At 38.8% G+C, this 20,909-nt stretch overlaps 1 protein-coding gene and 1 long non-coding RNA gene across 7 annotated transcripts in view; both read left to right on the forward strand.

Annotated features, from left to right (window-relative positions):
- The window catches only part of LOC111562453 (potassium voltage-gated channel subfamily C member 1-like), a 90,513-nt gene extending 80,997 nt beyond the window's left edge, over positions 1-9,516 (forward strand). For 5 of the 6 annotated variants that reach the window (XR_008599860.1, XR_008599861.1, XR_008599862.1 and 2 more), the window contains one exon: positions 583-9,516. Coding sequence is in view for 1 of the 6 variants with exons in the window: in XM_055005471.1 (XP_054861446.1) it covers positions 583-596 (14 nt within the window). In the remaining 5 variants the exon portion in view is untranslated. The remainder of the gene's footprint in view (positions 1-582) is intronic. The other variant, XR_008599859.1, reaches the window with a different exon arrangement.
- A 1,847-nt stretch (positions 9,517-11,363) lies between these two features.
- On the forward strand, positions 11,364-14,134 carry LOC129347661 (uncharacterized). The gene is made up of 3 exons (XR_008599863.1): positions 11,364-11,847; positions 12,534-12,682; positions 13,631-14,134. It is a non-coding gene; the product is annotated as an uncharacterized LOC129347661 (long non-coding RNA).
- Positions 14,135-20,909: the final 6,775 nt, after the last annotated feature.

Consider the following 20,909-nt stretch of genomic DNA (forward strand, 5'->3'; position numbering starts at 1 on the left):
ATGTCGGATTTTGGTCACTGAGATAATGTTTGAGGTATGTTGTGTTATTTTTGTGACATTTAGTTTAAATTCATGAAGATGTAGAGAGTTATTAATCAGCATTCATCAAATTTCACATCAGATATTATGACAGTAATCCACAGGAACTCTGTCATAAGCTAACGTTAGCTTCAGTTTTTTGGGGTTTTTTTTGCTTTGGAACAGCTTGTAGCTTCCAGCTCCACAACTATAAGATGCCACACCTCTGAAAGCAAAGGAAGCATTACTTTACCCAGCGTCACTTCACTCTCTGACTTCTACCTTGATCTGCACCAGACCTGGATGTTATTTCATGTAAAATCTGAAACAAAACAACCCATCGGTGTGTAGTTCAATCAAATGATTACCAAAGGCTGCATCTGAAACCTCTTAAGTCTTTATCACCGTTCAGTAATGTTAAATCACGGTTAACTCTTTATGGATTGTAAACCCTTCATTAGAACCAGATCTCACTCTGAACCAGGTTCTGGTGTCTCAGGATCAAGAGTCTTGACTTTTTCACTTCAGATCCTCACTAAACTCTCCTTTCTTTTTTCCTTTCAGTGCTGAGTTTCTAACCCACCCACCCCTTTCTGTACAAGAAGAGGAACCTATAAACTCTAAGCTGCTGCTCCTCCATCTCCCCTAGTGGGACTCACTGTAGAAATTGGGAGGGAGATAGAGAGAAAGAGGGAAAAAAAAGAAAAAGGTGTCACCGAACATTTCCATCATCATATGCAACCCAGTGGAGAAAAGCTTGTGATCACAAGTAAGCCATTCTAACATGGGAGAGCAAATGTTCTCCAGCTCTTCTGAACTGATTTCCAGAGCATGGAGGGACACATTCGGATGTGGAACCATGCGAGAAGGATGCCTTCTTCTTTCCACAGCTGTGTGTCCTTTAGTTGTCATAATGCTTAACTGACCAGTCTGGTTTTTTCTTTAGTTTTTTTCGAGAAGCTGCACTCACTGCTGTTAGTTCCCAGTGAATGCTCCATTATTTTGGCACTCGAAGCACTATGCAAGGTGAGGGGTGGACCATCGTGATGTCTAACTGCTGAGTCTAATCTGCTAATCTCTGCTGAGCAACAGGACCTCGAACAGCAGGCTGAAGTCTACTCATACATATCAGAAAACGCCAGCCATATCACACACACACATGACGTGATCCTGTCTATTTGATATTATCTGAATCTTCCAGGAGACTATTGACTGAACATCTTGGGACTTCAAGTTCAGCTGATCATTTTAAATACTCGGTTTTAATCCATCCTGGTGGAGTTTAACCCAAAGACAGACACTCGGATGGACGAACCGGTCGGGGTGAGCACGAAGCTGGCCATAACATCTGTCCCAATAAAAGGAGGTGTCGCTGAAGACGAAGATGCGATTGACCCTCTTTCTCTCTTTCTCGCTCTCTCTTTCCCTCTGGAGTCTTTACAGTATCTCGCCCCGCCACCCCACCTCCCCTCCCTGCATCTCAGCATCGCTGCTGCTCCTCCTCTTTAGAAAATCTGCATGGCATGAATGAAACCAATTAAAACCCGAAGAAAGACAGTCAAAGACACAATGGATGGATTTAAAAAATAAGAGGGGGAGAGAGAAGGGAAGGAGTCCATAAGAAAGGGGGAGAGAGACCATAGATTTTTTTTTTCCACCCAGCAATGTCAATGCAAAGTCATCATCATCATCATCATCCGAGCTACTTTTTAACCCCTAACTGGCTGCTAATACGTGCAAAACAGCATCTCCTGCAGCAAACTGCTTTCTCTGAAGGCATGATGGATGAGGAGGAGCTCTAACCCTCCTCTAAGAGACAGAGGAAGGTGGGGGAGGAGATTCTGCGGACCATACACTCTATACCTCTGGGGATGTGGGAGAAGATAGAGGCTTTTTTAAAGAAAGCAGGTATTCAGCAGGAGCGGGAGAACATCTTTGAGAAACTATTCTAGGGACTAAAAAAAAAGAGGCAATGATTGCAAATTAGAAATGCATTTTTATGACATTGTTTACCAGCATGAATATTCTGCATGACTTCTGCAAGCCACTCTGATCTCCCCCATGAATAACAGGGCTAGAAATTGAGAATTTAAATGTGAAAATTTAACAAGACGATGTTATATGCAACAAAGTAAAAATGTAGGCTTATGTTTGAAAAAAGAAGATTTTCTCCATTTAGTTTTTAACGATGAAAACACATATAATTAAGAAAAAAAGGATTGCAACATCTGCCCTGTTCTGTTTTCTTTAGGATATCTTAGGAGACACCTCCAACCAAGCTCTCTAAAATCCAAAAAGAGTCCTCCCAACTTCTGCAAGTATCTATTCTGCTACTACGAGTTTGTCTTCTACTACTTCAACTTCTCACCTGGCTGCTATTCTGCTTCTTCTTCCTCCTTCTTCTTCTCTTTCTTCTTCCTCTTGTAGCCTTTACCAGAACCCTTATATGTAACTCTCTCCAATGGCAGCTGTGTGCGTCTGTGTGACTATCTGGACCCACAACAACCAAACTGATGCTGAACTGAACTGTGCTGTCCACTCCAAGATGTCACTGATTCTGTGTATTCTGTGAAATGAAATGTGTACCTGGTCCCTTTGCTTGGAACTTTCCTCCTGGCCTTGATAAAGGTGGATATCCGAGGCGTCACCTTTGAGGTCAGATAGGTCGACTGAGGTCCGGGGTGAAGATTGAGACAGGAGAAGGAGAGGGTTCTCACTGGTCAGTTTACTTCCTCAGGTGAAAAGGTACGAGATGGCTGCCTCATCATCCAGGATTGTTGTTTAGCCACCTTGGATTTATGTCTTTTTCTTTCCTCCGAGCAAGAATTAGCATTTATGTAATTTTTTCCGATGCTCTTTCATCGAGATTGGGGCTGAAATGAGATATCCTATATGGATATTAGGGTTAGGGATTGGGCAATTGCTGTTGTATGACGTGATTTAAATTTAAATCAGGCTTTATATACCCCCAGCGAACCACCTAAGAAAGTTTAGAGGCCATTACAAACTCAACTAAAGCTAAATTTTTACTCACTCAATTGAATTTACAGTTTTATTTAATTAAATGTTATCTCTGTGATAATGTTGGACTTGCTCATATGTCCTTAAATACTTATTTTTTTGTCTGAAAACCGTCACATTTCATTAAAAAAAACCTTTTTAATGTCAACTACAGACATGGCATGAGTGTTCTCAATGGTGGCTACAGAAACTTGGTAAAAGAAAAGAACTATAGTAGCTAATGAAGAATCAAGGAAAGAAATATGTGGTCTCAGAGATTTAGAGAGAAAAAGAAGGATGTCTTCTGTAAATGTTCGGTCCAGTAGCTTTCTAATGGTGTAGCTTTGCAAAACTCTGCCCTTCGTCAGAGAATCGTACAATCCCAGGATAAATTAAATGAATGACAACATGTTCTCTACATGTTGAAAGATCTCTTACTTTCTTTTAAGGAAAATAATCACTTCTTCATGCTATTCCTCGTTATATATGAAATTTAGCTTAGTTTGAGAGGTATTTATTTAGTGATAACACTGATAATTCGCCTTTGACACAAATGACACCAACAAGAAATTATAGTATATTTGATGTCCTTAGAATAATACAACTAAATGCAAACCTAGTAATCGGTGAAGTTATCGTCTATTTAAACATGTAACTACTTTATAAGAAAGACTTCAGCAGTTGGTTTGTGCAGTAATACTCTACAACATCAGACAGCATCACATTTACCAACTGTCCTACAACAGGGTGGAATAGGCTTGGTCTGTCAGGTGCTCATACAAGCTGGTGAGACGGCATAGGAGCAGGGCTTCATTTCCCACGGTGGGATGACAGAAGAGGCCCAGATGTACAGTGAACAGCTCATTAGTTAGAGCAGCTCTAAAGGATTAGCGGTGGTTCCTCCAAGGGTGAGAGGCAGCCATCTCAGCTCTGTATGTCCAAACAGGGCTGGCCAATAAACCCCCAGTACCAGAAACAGCAGAGATAGTTCTGCTGGGCTGTGAAGGAAGAAGCATTTTTGCACAATCTGTAGATAGATTTAGACAAACTAGATAACAGGGAACTATACAGAAAGATGGGAATATCTTCAGAGGTGGCGGAAACCCTTTGAGTGGCCTGAAAGCTGCAGGTAGCAGACAGACTTGTTATTATAAAACAGAAAAAGTAGATTGTGAGACCATCTGGATTTGGACTGAGCTCATTTTTCAAGCTGTTTTGTTATGTTGATTGCTTTGTATTTTGTTTGTGAGGCCATGTGGGCCCACCACCTGGATAAATGTGTACTAAACTGCAAGCATGGATGGATTACTGAGAAGGCCAAGTAGACACAGGGAACCTAATGTCTGTTTGAAGGGACTATTAACGTTTTCTGTTTCTTTAAAGTCAATCAAATGACCATAGAGAGAAACAACACAACTACAAGGACACTCATAACAACTACAACGAGACGGAGACTGAAAACAACTACAAAGAGACTCAACTACAAAGAGACTCATAACACCTACAAGGAGACTCATAACAACTACAAAGAGACTCAAAAGAACTACAAAGAGACTCATAACAACTTCAAAGAGACAAAACAACTTCAAAGAGACTCATAACTACAAAGAGACGCAACAACTTCAAAGAGACTCAACTTCAAAGAGACTCAAAACAACTACAAAGAGACTCAAAACAACGACAAAGACTCAAAACAACTTCAAAGAGACTCATAGCAACTACAAAGAGACTCAAAACAACTTCAAAGAGACTCAAAACAACTTCAAAGAGACTCAAAACCCGTAGTGACAACAAAGGGAGAGAATATCTCTTTCACTTTGTGTCTTGCAGCTTTGTAGACATGGTGGAGGAGCTTTTCCATGTCTGTCCCTTCCTCCAATCGTCTCATAATCCATCCATGTATGCAGGTTTTCCAGGTTGTGGTAGACATGCAGTAGGGCTGTAAACAAACCTAAATATCCTTGCTGATATCTTTTCCCCAATGAAAAATGTCCAACAAATGAAAGATAGCAAACGTTTGGATCCACCTGACAAAAAATGTTCAACGTAACGCTTTTCCATAAGGGCTATCGAGCTGAAAGAGCTGTTTCTGGAAAGCTATTGCTAGTTTGAAAAAAATAATAATGCTACAAGGTGGAACTTCAGAACTATAATCTCACTATTGATATCAATTCTACAACCTCTAACACATCTGAAAATGTGTTTTCTAGCTGTGAAATGTGGGCATTGGGAATTGATACAAGATGTGCTTGGTCTGATTTACATAGTGTACATTTATGTGGTTTGTTACACAGGAAAATTCTCTTAAATTTGATTATCTTTGCATTTTTATTTGCACCTCTCCAGAGGAGTGCTTGATAAATTGAAGATTTCGACAGTCCAATGCACTCTCAGACTACTTCAATGTGAGAGTTTGGCAGTAAAATTACCACACACTGGCCAGATGTCGGTTTGAAAATCTAGATACAGGCAAAGTCCAGTACCTAACCAAAAATTCTATTAGTTTTTGGTTTTTAGTTGTCATAACTTAAAATGAATAAACATAAATTGTAGCATTGACTACATCAACTCGAGGGATTGAGGGGAAACAATCCTTCAGGTGATTACAAATTAGGTTTGGTTTGCACAACATTGTGGGGAACAAAGAGTTTAATGTTGGAAAAAACAGGTTTTACAGTATGTGTGTGTTGTTTTCTTTTGTTTTTGCATTGTGAATATTCCTGTATCATCCTGGAGGAGTCTTAACAAATGGCAGGGAGCCAAAAATCAAACAGAAAACAGGGCCTATCTCAGGAATACACTGTTGAAAATCAGAGAGGCAGAACATCTACATATTAAGATGCTGCACTATGTATTTTCAAGATTGAAGAAAGTTTAAATGCTAATTTCAAATTAATATTCTGATCATTTCAGTGAGTAAATCTGGATCTCTACAACTTTGCTTGAAGCCTGGAAATAGATTTCTCTGACCTTGTCCTTCCACACCGTGCGAGTGTGGACTTTTTTTTTTTTACTGGTTCTGTATGGGATGAGAAGAATCAGTTTGGATATTTTATATCACATGTCTTCCTAAAGGTATATAGTACACCTTCAGAAATGTCAGAATAATAACAGCCTACCATGTACTGTATCGTAGCTATACCAAGGTGAACACAACTTCTGTCAGTGTCATTAATTCTGTTGGGTGTTGTGCTTTCGACATTCGTTTATTTGCTAAAACTGTATTTTTGGTTTTACATATATATATTTTGTATTTTTGACACATGCAATTACGATAAATTATGAACATGAAGATTATAACAATGCATCTATAAATGCTTTTGTATACAAGCATGTAGTGAACATAAAGAGAGCCTATGCACGCACCATGTTGGGCTATAGGCTTCATGTCATTGTGCTGACGGAAACATTCGGTTTTGTGTCCTTATGTCCGGTTTCAGGGGTTTAGCTGAGAAGAAAGTAGAGCTTTAGAATATTGCCAAAACCAGAATTGCCCATTAAGTTGTTGTGTTTATTGCTATCTGTGCAGGTTAGGGGGTTTACCAGAACTAATGGATATTCTCAAATGCAACGTAAAGGGGCACTTCATTGATTTAGTTGAGATTCATGAAAGACAGATTTCCCACCTTTAGTAAACATGAGGATCTCTTAACCTTGATCCCAGCAGCTTGCAGTGCATGTTTTCCAACTAAAAAAGTTGTATCCTCGGAGCATAAGCCAAAGTTTTGACATCAGTACGACTCCACAAAACTCTTCCAGAGCAACACAAGATTCTTTCGTAAATTTAGCAGGGTGCCCCTTTTAGATCATTGGTGTAACAGAAACCTGACGGTCCAACCAGAAACCCTCCTGGGTTCACAGTCCTCATGAAACCAATACCTGCAAGTCTGTAGTGGAGATCATATTGTCGTGTCCGCAGGCTGCAAATTCTCCTTATTTCACGCCAAAAAAGCAGATGAGTCCAAAAATTACAAAACTGCTCATTGACACTGAAAAATATCCCAGAAATATTCCCAATCCTTCTGGAGTTCTGCTGAGATCATTTTTGCAACAGTCTGAGAACATTTCACTGTCAGAGCGAAGGTGTTCTGTGTCTCCACCGTCTTGTTTCCTTTAAACCTCCCATCTTTCAGACGTAATGAAGACTTGAAGGGCAGTAAATAACGGCTGTGCAGCTCCGGTCAGATGTAGAATCCTTGGTTATTCCACTGCGGCACAGTGGGAACAGAGCAATAATGGTACAAGCTCATTTTAAGGGTCTCTGGTTTGAATAATTTTGCATGTCTGATGTGTAAGAGAGAGAGCATGCTGTGACCAGACGGACGGCTGACCTAACCGATACTGCTATCTTTACTTGAAACCCATACGAAGACCAAACATATCAGGACAAGATGCAGAGGAGCGGCTCTGCCCACTGTCACACCTGCCACCTTTCTTTAACGCCGACTGAAGTTTTGAAGGCCTTTATGTACGTACGAGCATTTCAGGAAGTCAGGAGGAGTCTGGTTGGTGGCTGGGGAATCAAGCAGAGCTAAAATGTGGAATGATTTAAACCCATGGAGAGCCAGAACCAGAACCATGCAACTTCAGTAGACACTGTGAGCTTATCCAGACTCTGTAGGCCTAGACGAAATAGTCCTAACTCAACATGGAGCTACCTAGTTCATCCAGGCAGCGTAGGCCTAAATGGAGTCAGCTAGACCTTCAGCAAGTAACTTAACTGGAGGTCTGTTTATCCAGATTGAGCAGGCCTAGATGGAGCTAGCTAGATCTTCAACAAATATTCCTAACTCAAGGTTGGGCTAACTTGTTTACCCAGGCTACAGTAGCTAAATTAGACCTGACAAAATCATTTTCACTCAAGGTCCACTTCCCTTTAGCCACATTTCATGGTATTATAAGTGGACCTTATGACTAGATGTGTTTTTCCTCAACTTCTAGCTCACACTGTTTGAATAAACAGTGGCGTAAATGAGGACTAATACTTCTCTCTCTAGCTGAAAGATGGACTTTTAGTTGAATTTACCAAACTAATTCTGGCCAGTTCTACTTTCCGACACAGTCTAGTTAAAGTAGCTGCTGGTTTTAAATCTTCTCGTCCTCAGAAATGTTCTAGCAACCCTACTAGTCTACATTTTAAAACAGACTTGAGTTAAGTTTAGGTATTAAAACACTATAAACAATGTTGTGCGTCAGCTAGTAGTATTTTAGGCTCTAAAACTCCAGTCTGCATTTCCGCGGTAACCTCTCCTCCTCTCCATCCCATGTTCCTCACCTTTCCTCTCTCTCTCTCTCTCTCTCTCTCTCTCTCTCTCTCTCTCCATGCTCTCCTCCTCTTCCTCCTCCTTCCTCCCCCACCTCCTCCTTCAGTTACTTTGAGGAAGAAGCTTCTTTTTGCATCCCTTGTTCTTGTGTTTTTGTATCCTGTTCTTTTTTTTCAAGATGAATTCTAAATGCATGCGTGGGAAACTTCAAAATGATGACTTTAACTTAATTGCGAATGGCCTTGTGAAGGGAAGCCTCTCCTCTGATGACAGGAAGCAGTCTCCTTTTCTGACTTTCTCTGTAGGGTTGGAAAACAAAATGTGGCGACACAACCAAGAAAAGAAAAAAAAACATATTTTAGTTGCTTTTCATGCTTTAAACAAGGTGTGGATGTTTTCACAGAGCAGCAGCAGGCTCAGTTTCATGAGTCTAGTTGGGGCTTTCAAGAAGTTTTGGGAAATCTAGCAGAGTTATCCTTCATGTTTCCATGCTACCATTTCAGAACATATCCTACGGATATATTCCTGGGTCATTATTCATCGTCATCTCCTGCTCCAGTGCTGTACCGTCTGTTCATCCATTAGTTTTTTCACTGGATTTAGTTTTTCCTCTCATCTCGTGCTCATTTTTACGTGCCTTCTCTTCTCTCTTCTGCTGTGGGCTACACATCACTGTTTGGTTGTTTAGTCCATGATCTCACCACCTGGATAAATAGTTGGTTTGTGTCCACAGAGGAAAAAAAGAACGACGACAGAAGCAAAGACGAGAGGCTTCCCTCCATTGACGAATGGGGTTTACTGTATGCTATAAAGATTGATGCTGGATCTGATTTTATTGTCACTACACTGGAGAGAGGAAAATTAAAAAAAAAAAAAAAAAATACAAGAAACAAAAAGAATCAAGAACTGTATAAAATATATTTCAATGGAATGTTTATTACTTACCTTTTTCTATTTTTGAAACATGTAAAAGAACAAAAAAGGTGAAACTGTAATAATTCAGCAACATTTGTGAAAAAGAACAGTTCTGCTGTTAAAAACGTATGAAGGTTTGACTGTGAATGCTGATTTACCTGAGCAACTCTCCTCCTTAACTGATAGGATAAATAAAAACCAGATGAATAATACTTTTAAAAAAAATCACGAAACTACTGGGAAAAAGCAAACAAACTCAGTTCAAAGAGAAAACCTCAAAAACTTAATAAAAACATTAAAAGCTTATGCCAAAATGTTCCACTGTTGTCCTGTGCCTTTATTTGCACGCTTGTGTTTTATGCATGTTTAGTCACATTTATGCTTAAGATCCCCTTACTGCAGCTCCCTCTAGTGGACATATAGACAAATATCATTTTAATGGTGCAGCAAACTGGTTCAATGCAGTGAAGAAGAGGAAATCCTGCAGTTTGATGACATGAAAAACAAAAATAGTAATAGGTAGAGGTGCTAAAAGATGAAAATGGAGACAAATATGAGGGAAGAATGAAATCCCAGAGACCAGGTGTACTAGATCAGCTGTTAACCCTTCATTTGACCAGTGCAGCAACTTCAATCAGTGTTGAATGTTGCTGACAGGTATCATAGTTGACATTTTTGCTGTTTTCAGGCCTAAAATCAACATGGCCGCTTATAACCAAACACCACATGGTATTTTAGAGAAAGATTCTTATAAATATTATATATATAATTGAGTAAAATGTTAAGTTAGTAATAAAGATATTGTAGTAAACTTGTTGACTACTTAATATTAAATAAGTCAGAAAGCCTTGGAGTCTGGCCAGTCTTTTCTCCAGGGGGAAATGACATCATGTGGAGCAGGTCATGTGATCTGGAATTAATACACTTCCTGGAGAGGTGTTTTTGTAATGTGGAACTTATTGGAAAGTGATTTAATTTGTTATTTTCCATATAAAATTTGATCTATTGCCAAAAGAAATATCTGTCATGATTATCTCAGCTTAATAAAAAGAACACAATGCAAACTATTTCTGAATCAGCTCATTTTATTATTGTTTCGCTCATTAGAAGGTGGTTGGTATTAAATTCAGACGGTTCTTTAGTTGACATTTTAGTGATATCCAGTCATTTTTTTTATTAATAAGTGATTGTTTCCATAATAAATAATTATGGAATTTGAAAAGACACGATCATAGTGAGCATAAAAACATTAGTTCATTTATATTTTTTATAAAAATGTATGCAGATATATCCTATGGACTTCAAAAGCCCTTCAGTTATAGATTGACCCAGGTAAACAAGGCTGGGCAAATTAACCATCTAAGGTCTTAGACTGTTTGGACCAGAAGCAGAATTCAGGATTCCTCCTACCTGACCTCTGACCCATGGGAACCATTTGACCCTGAGGGGGTCAGCTGGAGTCTTCCTCTTGGACGTCCCTTAGTTCTGCCCCTAGTTCTGCTGCTACAGGCCTAGGCTGCTGGAGGACCTCTCTGGATGCACTGAGCCCTTCTCTATCTACCATTAGATTTAATATATATATACCATTATTGCATTACACTCACTCTGTTTCTCCCTGTGTCCTTTCTCCAAGTGTCCCTGATCCCAGAGCTGGATGCTTCAGATCTGTGGTGGTTCTCCCACCAACTGGTCTAATCTCCATCTGTGGGATGCTGCTGCTGCTGACCTTCCTCCAGCCCACTGCTTCCAGCTGCCCATTTCCATCAATCTACTCTGCATCACCCTCACTATACTTGATTTGCTCATCTACTTACTGTTTGAATTTTACTACCAGCTATATATGTAGTATATTTATGCCAGAGCCATACACCATAACAGTAAACTATGAATCAATTTCAATGTTAGCTTCTACTCTGTATGTATCATCTATCTGATCATACATGTCCTCTTCTCCCATCCCTCCACCTTTACCTCCACCCCTCGACCTCTTCTGTCCCTATCAACCCCCCTTCCAGCCAGTGGCAGATCTTACGTGGGGGCAGTGGTCCCCCCTGTGATCTGATTGCCGGACCCTCCCCCCCCCCCCCCCCCCCCCTCCTCAAAAAAATAAAAAATTGTTGTTGGAAATTTACATGACTGGAGATCCGATTTCCGATGCTCATGAATGCAACTTAGTTGTCCGACTGCAACTGAATGCACCAATGACGTTAGTTTGATTTTTCATTGTATTAGGTTTGGATTTGAAGAAGCTTTTGAAGACGTTTCCTGATGCCGGAGGAGAAGACGAGCAGCTTTGGACCTTTGCGGGTAAGAAGACGATGGCCGTTTCTCAGCACGTAACTGTCCGGACTTGCGTTCTGACGTACTCGTGAAACGTCATCATGGAGACTGCATAGGACCAGACTAATGAGCATAGATATGAATGAGTAGATAGGCCACGCCCATATATATATGAATGATTAGATAGGCCACGCCCCCTTCAGCTGCGTGCTACAGCGAGGCTAAGCTAGCGGGGACAGAGTTTCATGCATTCCATTGATGTAGACGGCGTAAAAACGGAAACAAGAAGTATGCCGTCTCACTGTGCTGCATACAGTTACACACTACGTCGTACGATTGAGACAAGGAAACTTGGAATGACTTTTCATAGGTAAGAATAGTTTTTGGCTCTTTTTTCATTATTAAATCCTGTTGAGAGCTTCCAGTCTATGAGAGCTAACTAGTTAGCCACTAGCAAAACGCTAAGGCGAGCTAGCAGCTTGACAACCAAATACCAGGCGATTAATAGTAGCTGTAGTACAGTTGTACAAGCAGTAGTAGTAATACTAAAAGTACAAGCAGCAGTAGTAGTATAAACAGCTGTTAGAGTCGTAGAAGTAGTATCAGCATTTGTAATAGTATTCCAAGTTGTAGTAGCAGTGCCAGTATCAGCAGCAGGAGTTAGTGTAATGCGACTTACTATTACTACCACCAATACTACCAATAGTAGTTATAAAGCCTAACTCATGTATATCCAGATTACCATCTATGTTCTTCCTCCAGACCCATTTTATGATTGGGATTACAGGCAATTCTTTAGGACTGCTCTCAGATACTTGAAATGTTAGTAAAGAACGTTATACTTATCACATTAAATAACTTTGGTCTCCAGTATATTGGCTAATTCGGTTCCTTGGACCCACAGTGTGCTTTAGGGCAGCCGGGTCGGACTTGATGTTTGAAATACTGACCCACAGCTCAGATTTAACTGTCTGTAGTTCCGTTTTGATGGATGGTAAACTTTCACTCAAAGCCGCCAGGAGCTGAGTCTTTAAAATAACCGCCATCTCGTTACAGAGTGAAAGTAGCAGTTCCTCCTGAAGGTCAGAGATTGCAGCATCTGAGGGCCTCTTCAAAAGAAGACGTAGTTGATGAAGGTGTTCTGGAGCAGGACCAGAAAGACCACGACCAAGCAGCCTTGAGATCTTAGGCAGCGTCTCCCTGAGGTGGGTGTCAACGGTGTTCATGGTCAGGTCTGTGGTAATCCCGTCAAAAAACAAAACAGAAAAAAATCTAGATTATAAATCAACATGTAACCAAAGCACTCTGTGTATAATGCCATAGTATAGGATGTATTTCAGAAAATGTCAAAGTATAGTATACTTTTCAAGAATAACATAGTATGGCCTGTAGTTCATAATATAGCATGTCGGCAAAAAACCCCCATAGATTATTATGTGGTTGAAAAAGCGCAAAATGACAGGATGTTGCCTAAAATTGTCATGTATGATATGTGGTTCAAAAAATGTCATAGTGCAGTATATTGTCAAAATAGTATGTTATTCAAGAAAACATCAGAGTATAATATGTCGTCTAAAAAATGCCATAGAATAATAATTCATTGCACAAGTAAAAGTATAGGAATTTTTAAAACTGTTCAAAATCTTATATTGCTAAAAAACAACAAAAAAAAACTAAAACAAAAAAAAGTCATAGTAATATGTCAATTAAAAAAGCCTATAGTATAGTGTGTCGTCCAACAAACGTCATCGTATAGCATGTCGCTCTAAAAACATCATAGTTTAGCTTTTAGTCCACAAAACGTTGTTATGTCCCGGCTGTCTGAAGTAGGTGAGGAGCAACACAAAAACAGTGCAAACGCTGGTTTCCAGAGGGTTAGACCAGAATTTATTTGAAAGAGTAAGTTTACAACAACACAATATGTGAGGGGGTTAAAAGCAAATGGGTGTTAGTAAAATAAAAATAAATAAACAGAACTAAAAGTGAACTTCACGCTGACATTGATGGGCATTCCAACCAGGAACACAGTAAAAGATAATCAATAGGAAAAAAAACTTCCTGTTCACCTCTTAAAACCCCAAAACACACCGCAGTAGAACCCTAAACTAAAACTAACAATGGGTTCCCTGTTTTCCTTTGTGAACAATTCAAAGGTCCCTCTCTATCTCCCCACACATCCACCAACCACTGGAACACATCTCCAAAGTTCTGCTGGACCAGCTCAGCTTCCCCTCAGAAGAAGTGCTGCCACCTGCCAGATGAAGGAGCCTTTTGAGAGGCAGCTGGCATCGTGATTGGACTGTACTTTGGTCTGTTCCAATCCAGCTTCAGCTCCAGAGACGGCAGGCGGGACGAGTCAACGGAGGCCTGGTGAACGAAGGCATGCAGCTGAGTACGATCCAGAAAACAACAGAGGAGGAGTGCAGCAGCCCAGAGCCAGAACAACTAGAGTAGCATCGTATGTCTCTTAGAAAACATCATAGTAGAGCCTTTGGTATGAAAAAACACCATCATATACATCGTATATTGTACAAATAACAAGTCTAAGGAAAGAGACATACATTGTAGAATTGTAGTAATTGTGGGCCGACTGATTTACTGATTAGCAGTATTTTATTTTTTACTGATTTACGGTAATAAATAAATTTAAAAATGGCGCTACTTTGGCTCTGAACCTTTATCTACCTGTGGTCGCTCTGTCTTCTGGAGTCATTTGATTGGTTATATGTCACGAATAAAACTCCTTTAACTTAACATCTGTAAGCAAAACAAAAACGTATCAACAAAGTTTTCTGTTAGTTTGTGTTCTTCTAAGTTTAACTCCAAGATTTTAAATACTTTCATTTACTGCAAATGAATATCTACTCCAAATGTCTCACTAATAATCATTATCAGCCTTAAAAACCCACAAAACACCCCTCTATACTCGACCACACTTAATACAGTCCGGTTCCCCCTTCTATAAATCTGCTTGGAATCTTCCACTTCCTGTTTGTTAAAGTGGCCTTCTACCTGGACAGGTTTTGTTGGAGCTCATGCAACAAACATTTTGGGTAACTGCACTTTAATATGGATGGATGACACTGAATTAGAGTCTGTTTTAATGACACTGAGTTCAGATGTGTAGCTCTGTCATTAAATAGGAAATTATTTCCCAGAATTGACAGAGAAAAGTCTAAAATGTTTGCTAGGTTAGCGTCCCACATGTTCTTTGGCTAAGCTAAAGCTAACTCTCTCCAACTTGTGGATCTCTTGAGTTGCTTGTTGTTAAAATATCTTACTAGAGGTGCTGAAGCTCAGAAAGTCTGAGATGTTTGTTCAAAATCAGCTCATTCTCAAGTCTGATCTGAACTGTCCTCTTTTGTTTGAACTTTCCCTAAACTTAGCAGTTAATGACAGAGCAGCACATCCAGACTCAGTATCATTTATGTAGAGATTAAACTTCAGTGTCATTCATTGATGTTAAAGTGCAGTTTTTCAAATGTTTGTTGCACATGCTTCCAACCAAACCAGTCCAGGTGGAAGACGATGTGAAGAGAAAGCTCCAGAGGATGAATATCACACATTTACGTTGGAAATAAATGTCCTTTAATTAGACATTGTCATGCAAAAGTTGGATTTCCCTTTAATGACGTTCAAATCTTTGTTGAGTGTTTTGTTGATGTTGGTTTCTAAATGTTTTTTGACACTCGGCCCCAAAGATTAAAACTTCTACTTCTTCTTCCTTCTACGGCTCACAAGCTGCAACAATTCACACATTATCAACTATCTTTCTGACTAAACTAAGATAAAAAGTGAAAAACTGCCTGATTTCTGCATCATGAATGTAAATCTTTTTGGTTTTTATGTCAGTAAACTGAATATATTTGGGTTTGACATTTTATAAACCAAAACAAGAAATGAATTAGTGGAGAAAACAATCAACAGATTAATGGACAAAGAAAGTGTGTTTTCCAACATATATGGCTGAATTACTCCAACGTTACAAGGCACGTACAATTTTAATTCAATTTTATTTATATAATGGCAATTACAGGTCAAATTGTCTCAAAACGCTTTATTTTTATATTTTTTGTCATATTTAAAATATGACAAAGTAAGAAATTTAAACCTCTTGACTAATCCAATTTATTATTTAGTTTTTAAGAGACTAATAGACAATTAAAATAACTTTCTCCACTAAAACTAATAAACATGAGGTCAAATAGAAGGAACAGTTTTAAATACTGCAGTCCCACAATGACAAGAATAAAGTTTGTCAACAAAAAGTAAATCTGCTGGTGGATTCCGTTAAAGTCCTAATAAATGATAATAAAGTGTGACACTAAAGGTTTGTGGTGCTAAAAAATCTCAAAGATATCAAGTTGAACATGTGGATGAAGGTTGATAAAAGTTGACCTTCCTTCATTTCTCTGGAGCGACTCCATGGATTTTATGGATGGTGGTTAAAGACCTGCTCTTCTAGTGGTCTTCCTTCTAGTCGCTGTAAAAAGTCAGTCCATCCTGGCTGACTTCGACACCTCTTCATGACAGCTTGTTCTGCCTCCGACCTCGTGGAAACTCCAGAAACTCGGGAAAACCAGTGGAGACTCGAAGAACTCGTGGAGACTCGAAGAACTCGTCAGGCGGGGGAAGGTGTGGTGGGCGGTGGGGGGAGGTGGGGGAGTAGAGGGGGGAGGCCGCCACCCACCTCCCCACCTACTCTCCGCCCTGACTCCACCCAGACTCCGCCTTGGCTCCACCCATGTGGTCACTTCACCAACTACGATGTCAAAGGGACGACGAATTTATTTCTTTTTATCTGATCTGTAGCTCAGTGAGTTAAGGATTTGCCTATGGAGCTGCAGGTCGCTGGTTCAAGACCAGACCCTTCTTAAAGTTTTCTCAAAATCCTGACAAAGACAAAGAAAGAAAATTGCCAGTGGTGGGTCTTGAACCTGTGACCTTCCACTTGGTAGTCCGTCTTCTTATCCCCTGAGCTATTCGCTCAGATACTAATTCTTCTTTTTTTTGCGCATTTATCATCTATTTTTTGTTGTTTTCGAGTTTTTTTTTTTAACTCGAGTCTCGACTTGACCGTTTTTCTCAGGAGGCTGGACTTCAGCCTTTGTGCTGGAGGGTGGAACCCTCAGTTCCAAGACTTTCCAAAGCCTCCACACCTCCCGAGTCCTCAGCTCCTGAGCTTTCACACAGTCTGAGGGCTGAAATTTTCTAAGTCCCACAGTAGTTCTCTGTTAGATTGAACCTTTAGACAGTCCAAGGACTGAAATCCTCTAAGTTCCTGAGTAGTTCTCTGTTAGTTTGAACCTTCAGACAGTCTCAGGGCTGAAGTTTTAAAAGTTTCTCAGTACTTCTCTGTTTGTTTGAACCTTTAGACAGTCTGAGGGCTGAAATTTTAAAAGTTTCTCAGTACTTTTCTGTTAGTTTGAACTTTCTGGTTAACAGAAGCCTTAAAACTTGTGACCATGAGTCTTGATTTCACATTTAGACCATCAATCTGAGTTCTTCTCAGACCTTCACCTGTGAGTTCTTTAGAAATCCTCAACAAACTTTGATTCTCTTCATTGAACAGTAAAGTTTGTGGAGATCAGAAGGTAACATTAGTTTGATCAATGCCTTCAACTACTAGTAGACTTTATCTGGAAAGCAGTTTTCTGAAATGAGTTCTTAGTAAATCTGTCCACAATCAAACCAAGAACATTGAAAGAGGAAATGTTTGAAGAAACTTGTTTTCATTTCAGACTAGAAAACTGTTTAAGACCTTTATCTGTTTTTGCTCTTTTTCATTGTTTTATTGTCTTTTCTGTTTAATTTGATCTTCTAAAGTTTAACTGGTGTCTTTTCAAATGTTTTGTCTTTAGTTTGATTCTTCTTAAATGTTTAGTTTTGCTCTTTTCTCACCTTTTGTTCTTTTCTAATGTCTGATTTGATTTCCAAATGTTTTGTCTTTTTAATGTTTGTTGCTTTTTTAAATGTTTTATCGGCTTGTTTGAAAAATTTCCTTTTCTTTCCCAATATTTAATTTTTCGATTACATCTTCAAGGTTTTTCTTTTTAAATGTTTTAGCACCTTTTAATGTTTCATTTTCTTTTTAAATGCTTCATTGTATTTTCTGTTTAATTGCTATTTAAAGTTTTATTGTGTTTACTATTTAATTTTCTAATTAAACATTTAAATTTTTAATTGAATGTTTTATCTTTTTAAAGGTTTAATAATCTAATTAAATATTTTGTATTTTTTTTAATATTTAATATTCTTGTTGTTTAATTGTATTTTTTAAATGTTTAATTATCTAAAATATTTAATCTTTAATGTTTAATATTTCTGTTTAAAAAATTTGGTTAATTTCATAATTACATGTTTTGTATCTTCCATTTAATTATCTAATTAAATATTTTGTCTGTTTAAAATAATGTAATTGTATTTAATGTTGAATTTTGTTTTTAAAAGTTTTATTATATTAAATGCTTTTTTCCTTTGATTTAATTGCTTTTTTGTAATGTAGTTTATTTCTTTAATCTTTTTTTTTCTGTCAAGCTTTTAACCCCAACTTTAAAAATGAAACAAACCCTTAAATCACAATGAAAATACTTCTGTTGTCACAATCATGAGTTAGTCAATTATTCAGTTTATCAATTCAACTTTATTTGTTTAGCACCTTTCACACAGATGACAGAACTAAACAAGCAAAGAGAAAAAAACGCCTAAAACTATAATTAAAACTCAAAAACATATTTTTAAAAAGCATTTAACATGGTAATAAAATATGTTGTGTCCAAGGGATGGAGGGAGTTTATTTCAGTCTTCTTCAGCTCACATGGGAAATCATTTAAAATATAAACTTTATATTCAGTCTAAGGAAACTGGAAACTTCAGAGCGACAGAAGAACCAACAATATCTCCTGTTTTCTCCTTTAATGAGTCGACTCTTCTTGTGCTTTCAGACCAAAGAACTACAGACTCTTCACAACCTGCTCAAACTCTTGGTACAGGACCTCACCACACGGGTCAAGAAGGTTTCCTTCTCATTTCTACTCTGAAGCTCACCTTCTCCTGCTCAAACTGCTGACAAATGTTTCTGCTGCTCTAAAGTCTGCTCTCCAGAACTTCCTAAAAACTCTCAAAGTCTCTTCTGCTGCAGGTTGCTTTGTAGAACTGTTCCAGAAAACCTCACTAAACCACATGGAGGGGCCTCAAGATAGTCGTCCAAATGATACCATACAAAAACCAAACTAGCACAATCCAAATGCTAAAGTCTCCTGCAGCCTACCAGAGAACCTCTGAGAACAGAGAATCAGGACAGGAACTCTTACCTTCTGGACAACCAACGTTGCTTCTCAAACAAGAATACAGAATGTGTCTGACCAAAAACCTCTAAAGACTCACTACAGCCAACATAAAGACACAACTCAGCTGTACCAAATCCACTAATCACTGCACACATCAGCACCATGTGCTAACTGTGGCTAAAGAACCACATTTACCAAGACAACTATCCAGTACAAAGCCCTAAAACACACCAAGAAACACATTAAAGACGATTTTACTGCTGGAAGCTGCAAGCCAACGCCTAAAGAACTAACTAAAGCAACGGAACCAAACCCAGTTCAGTTGGTGAAGAGAAGCAGAGGAAATGTTTGTCTGCAGCTAAACAAAGCAGGAAGACACTGAGCTGCTCAGGTGTTCCTGATAACACCAAGCAGCCACCTGGACAGCCAATAGGAACACAGCTTCCTAGAAGTTCAGAGGGCGGGGTTAGTCAAGGATTCCACCTGAAATGTAGACCTGAGAAGTTGGTTTGGAAGAATATACCACCCTAAACATCCTTAAATGTAGACTAAAAGACGGTTTGGAAGAAAATTCCACCTAAAATCCTCTAATGTAGACCTAAAAGGTGAGTTTAATGGTATATTCCACCTAAAATTCACTACTGTAGACCTTGGAGGTTGGTCTGATGGTATATTCCACCCAACATCCTTGAACATAAATTTAAAAATTCATTCAAAGGAATATTCCACCTAAAATCCTCCAATGCAGACCAAAAATCTTAGTGTAAAGGAGTATTCCTTTTTTCAAAATTATATATTTACAACACAAACCTGGATGATGTTAAGCATGAGCTACATCAAGCCAAATGCATCTCGGATAGAAAGAAGGCAACTGGAATGAAGGATCTCACCAGTTTGCTTGAGTTCACAGTTTTCTTGGAAGCATTCAGTGAAGTCTTTTTTGAACTCTTCAGACTGTGCAGAATTGCAGTTGCTCTCCCTATAAGCACAGCTGCTTGTGAACGTAGCTTTTCAGCACTGAAACTAATAAAAAAAAAAAATCACCTGTGCACCACCATGAACAATGACCGACTGAGTGACCTTGGGGTGCTCAGTGTGGAATCCAACAGAGCCAAGGCCTTGGATATGGATGAGTTCATCAGGTTGTTTACTAGCCCACATGGAAATCACAAAATACAGTTGTTTTGAAGTGGTTTTATCTCTAAAAAAAAAGAGAACTTGAAGTTGCACTAAACTGATAACTTTGCAAAGCACTAAAATGCTTCAGAACCAGAGCTGAGCATGAGGTTCTTATTAAGACTAAATAATGTTGCTCACTGTGAAAGATTACTGAGAGCAGCTTTTTCTGATTTCTATGCAGAACACTGATGTTTGCTGAGCTGTGCACTATTAAATGACTTAAGAATATGGAATATTGTTAGTTTATTATTGTTCTCAGTTTACTGTTAAATGTATAGAGTGCTACTTACTGTATTTTATTGTATTTTAAAACTTACATTACTGCACAGAACGTTTCAGATTATTTTACCACAGATCAAGGGTACAGATTGTTATCCTCCTAACTCCCTGCTAATTAAAATATGAGCAAGAGGTGGAGCTGAGGCGACCATGCAAACCTCTCTGGACGATGGACTGTCCTGTGATGTGTCCACCTGTCCCCTCAAGTCAGCTCCATCCTTAATCCTGCATAACTTCAATACTTAATTCAGTTTAAAGAGTTGCTATCCAGACTGCAACCCTGCTTGTACCAGGCTGTAAACACGTTTATTTCCACTGTAAAGTTGGACTATTGAACATGGAAGTTAGTGGGGATCGACTTATTTTCGGAGTCGCCCTCAAGTGGACAATTGAGGAACTGCAATTTTGATACTTCGGTGTTATTCTCCAGCCTCAGAAGTTTCCACGTTTATTTTTAAATTAGAATTTGAACTTAATTCATGCTTTAGGAGGCACTCACATCTCTGTCCCACATAAAAATAGACACTTTGCTTTGATCCAACTAAATTATCTACTTTAACTTACATGCTGAGAATAATAAACTGTTTTCATTGACAGTTTCTTGTCATGTTGTTTATTTCCTCTAGTGAATAGATCAGTTCATACTCAAATATTAATGCTTTTAAGCAGCAAAACTGGAAATAGT

This window comes from Amphiprion ocellaris, chromosome 19, assembly GCF_022539595.1.
Source record: "Amphiprion ocellaris isolate individual 3 ecotype Okinawa chromosome 19, ASM2253959v1, whole genome shotgun sequence".
NCBI classification, from domain to species: Eukaryota; Metazoa; Chordata; class Actinopteri; family Pomacentridae; genus Amphiprion; species Amphiprion ocellaris.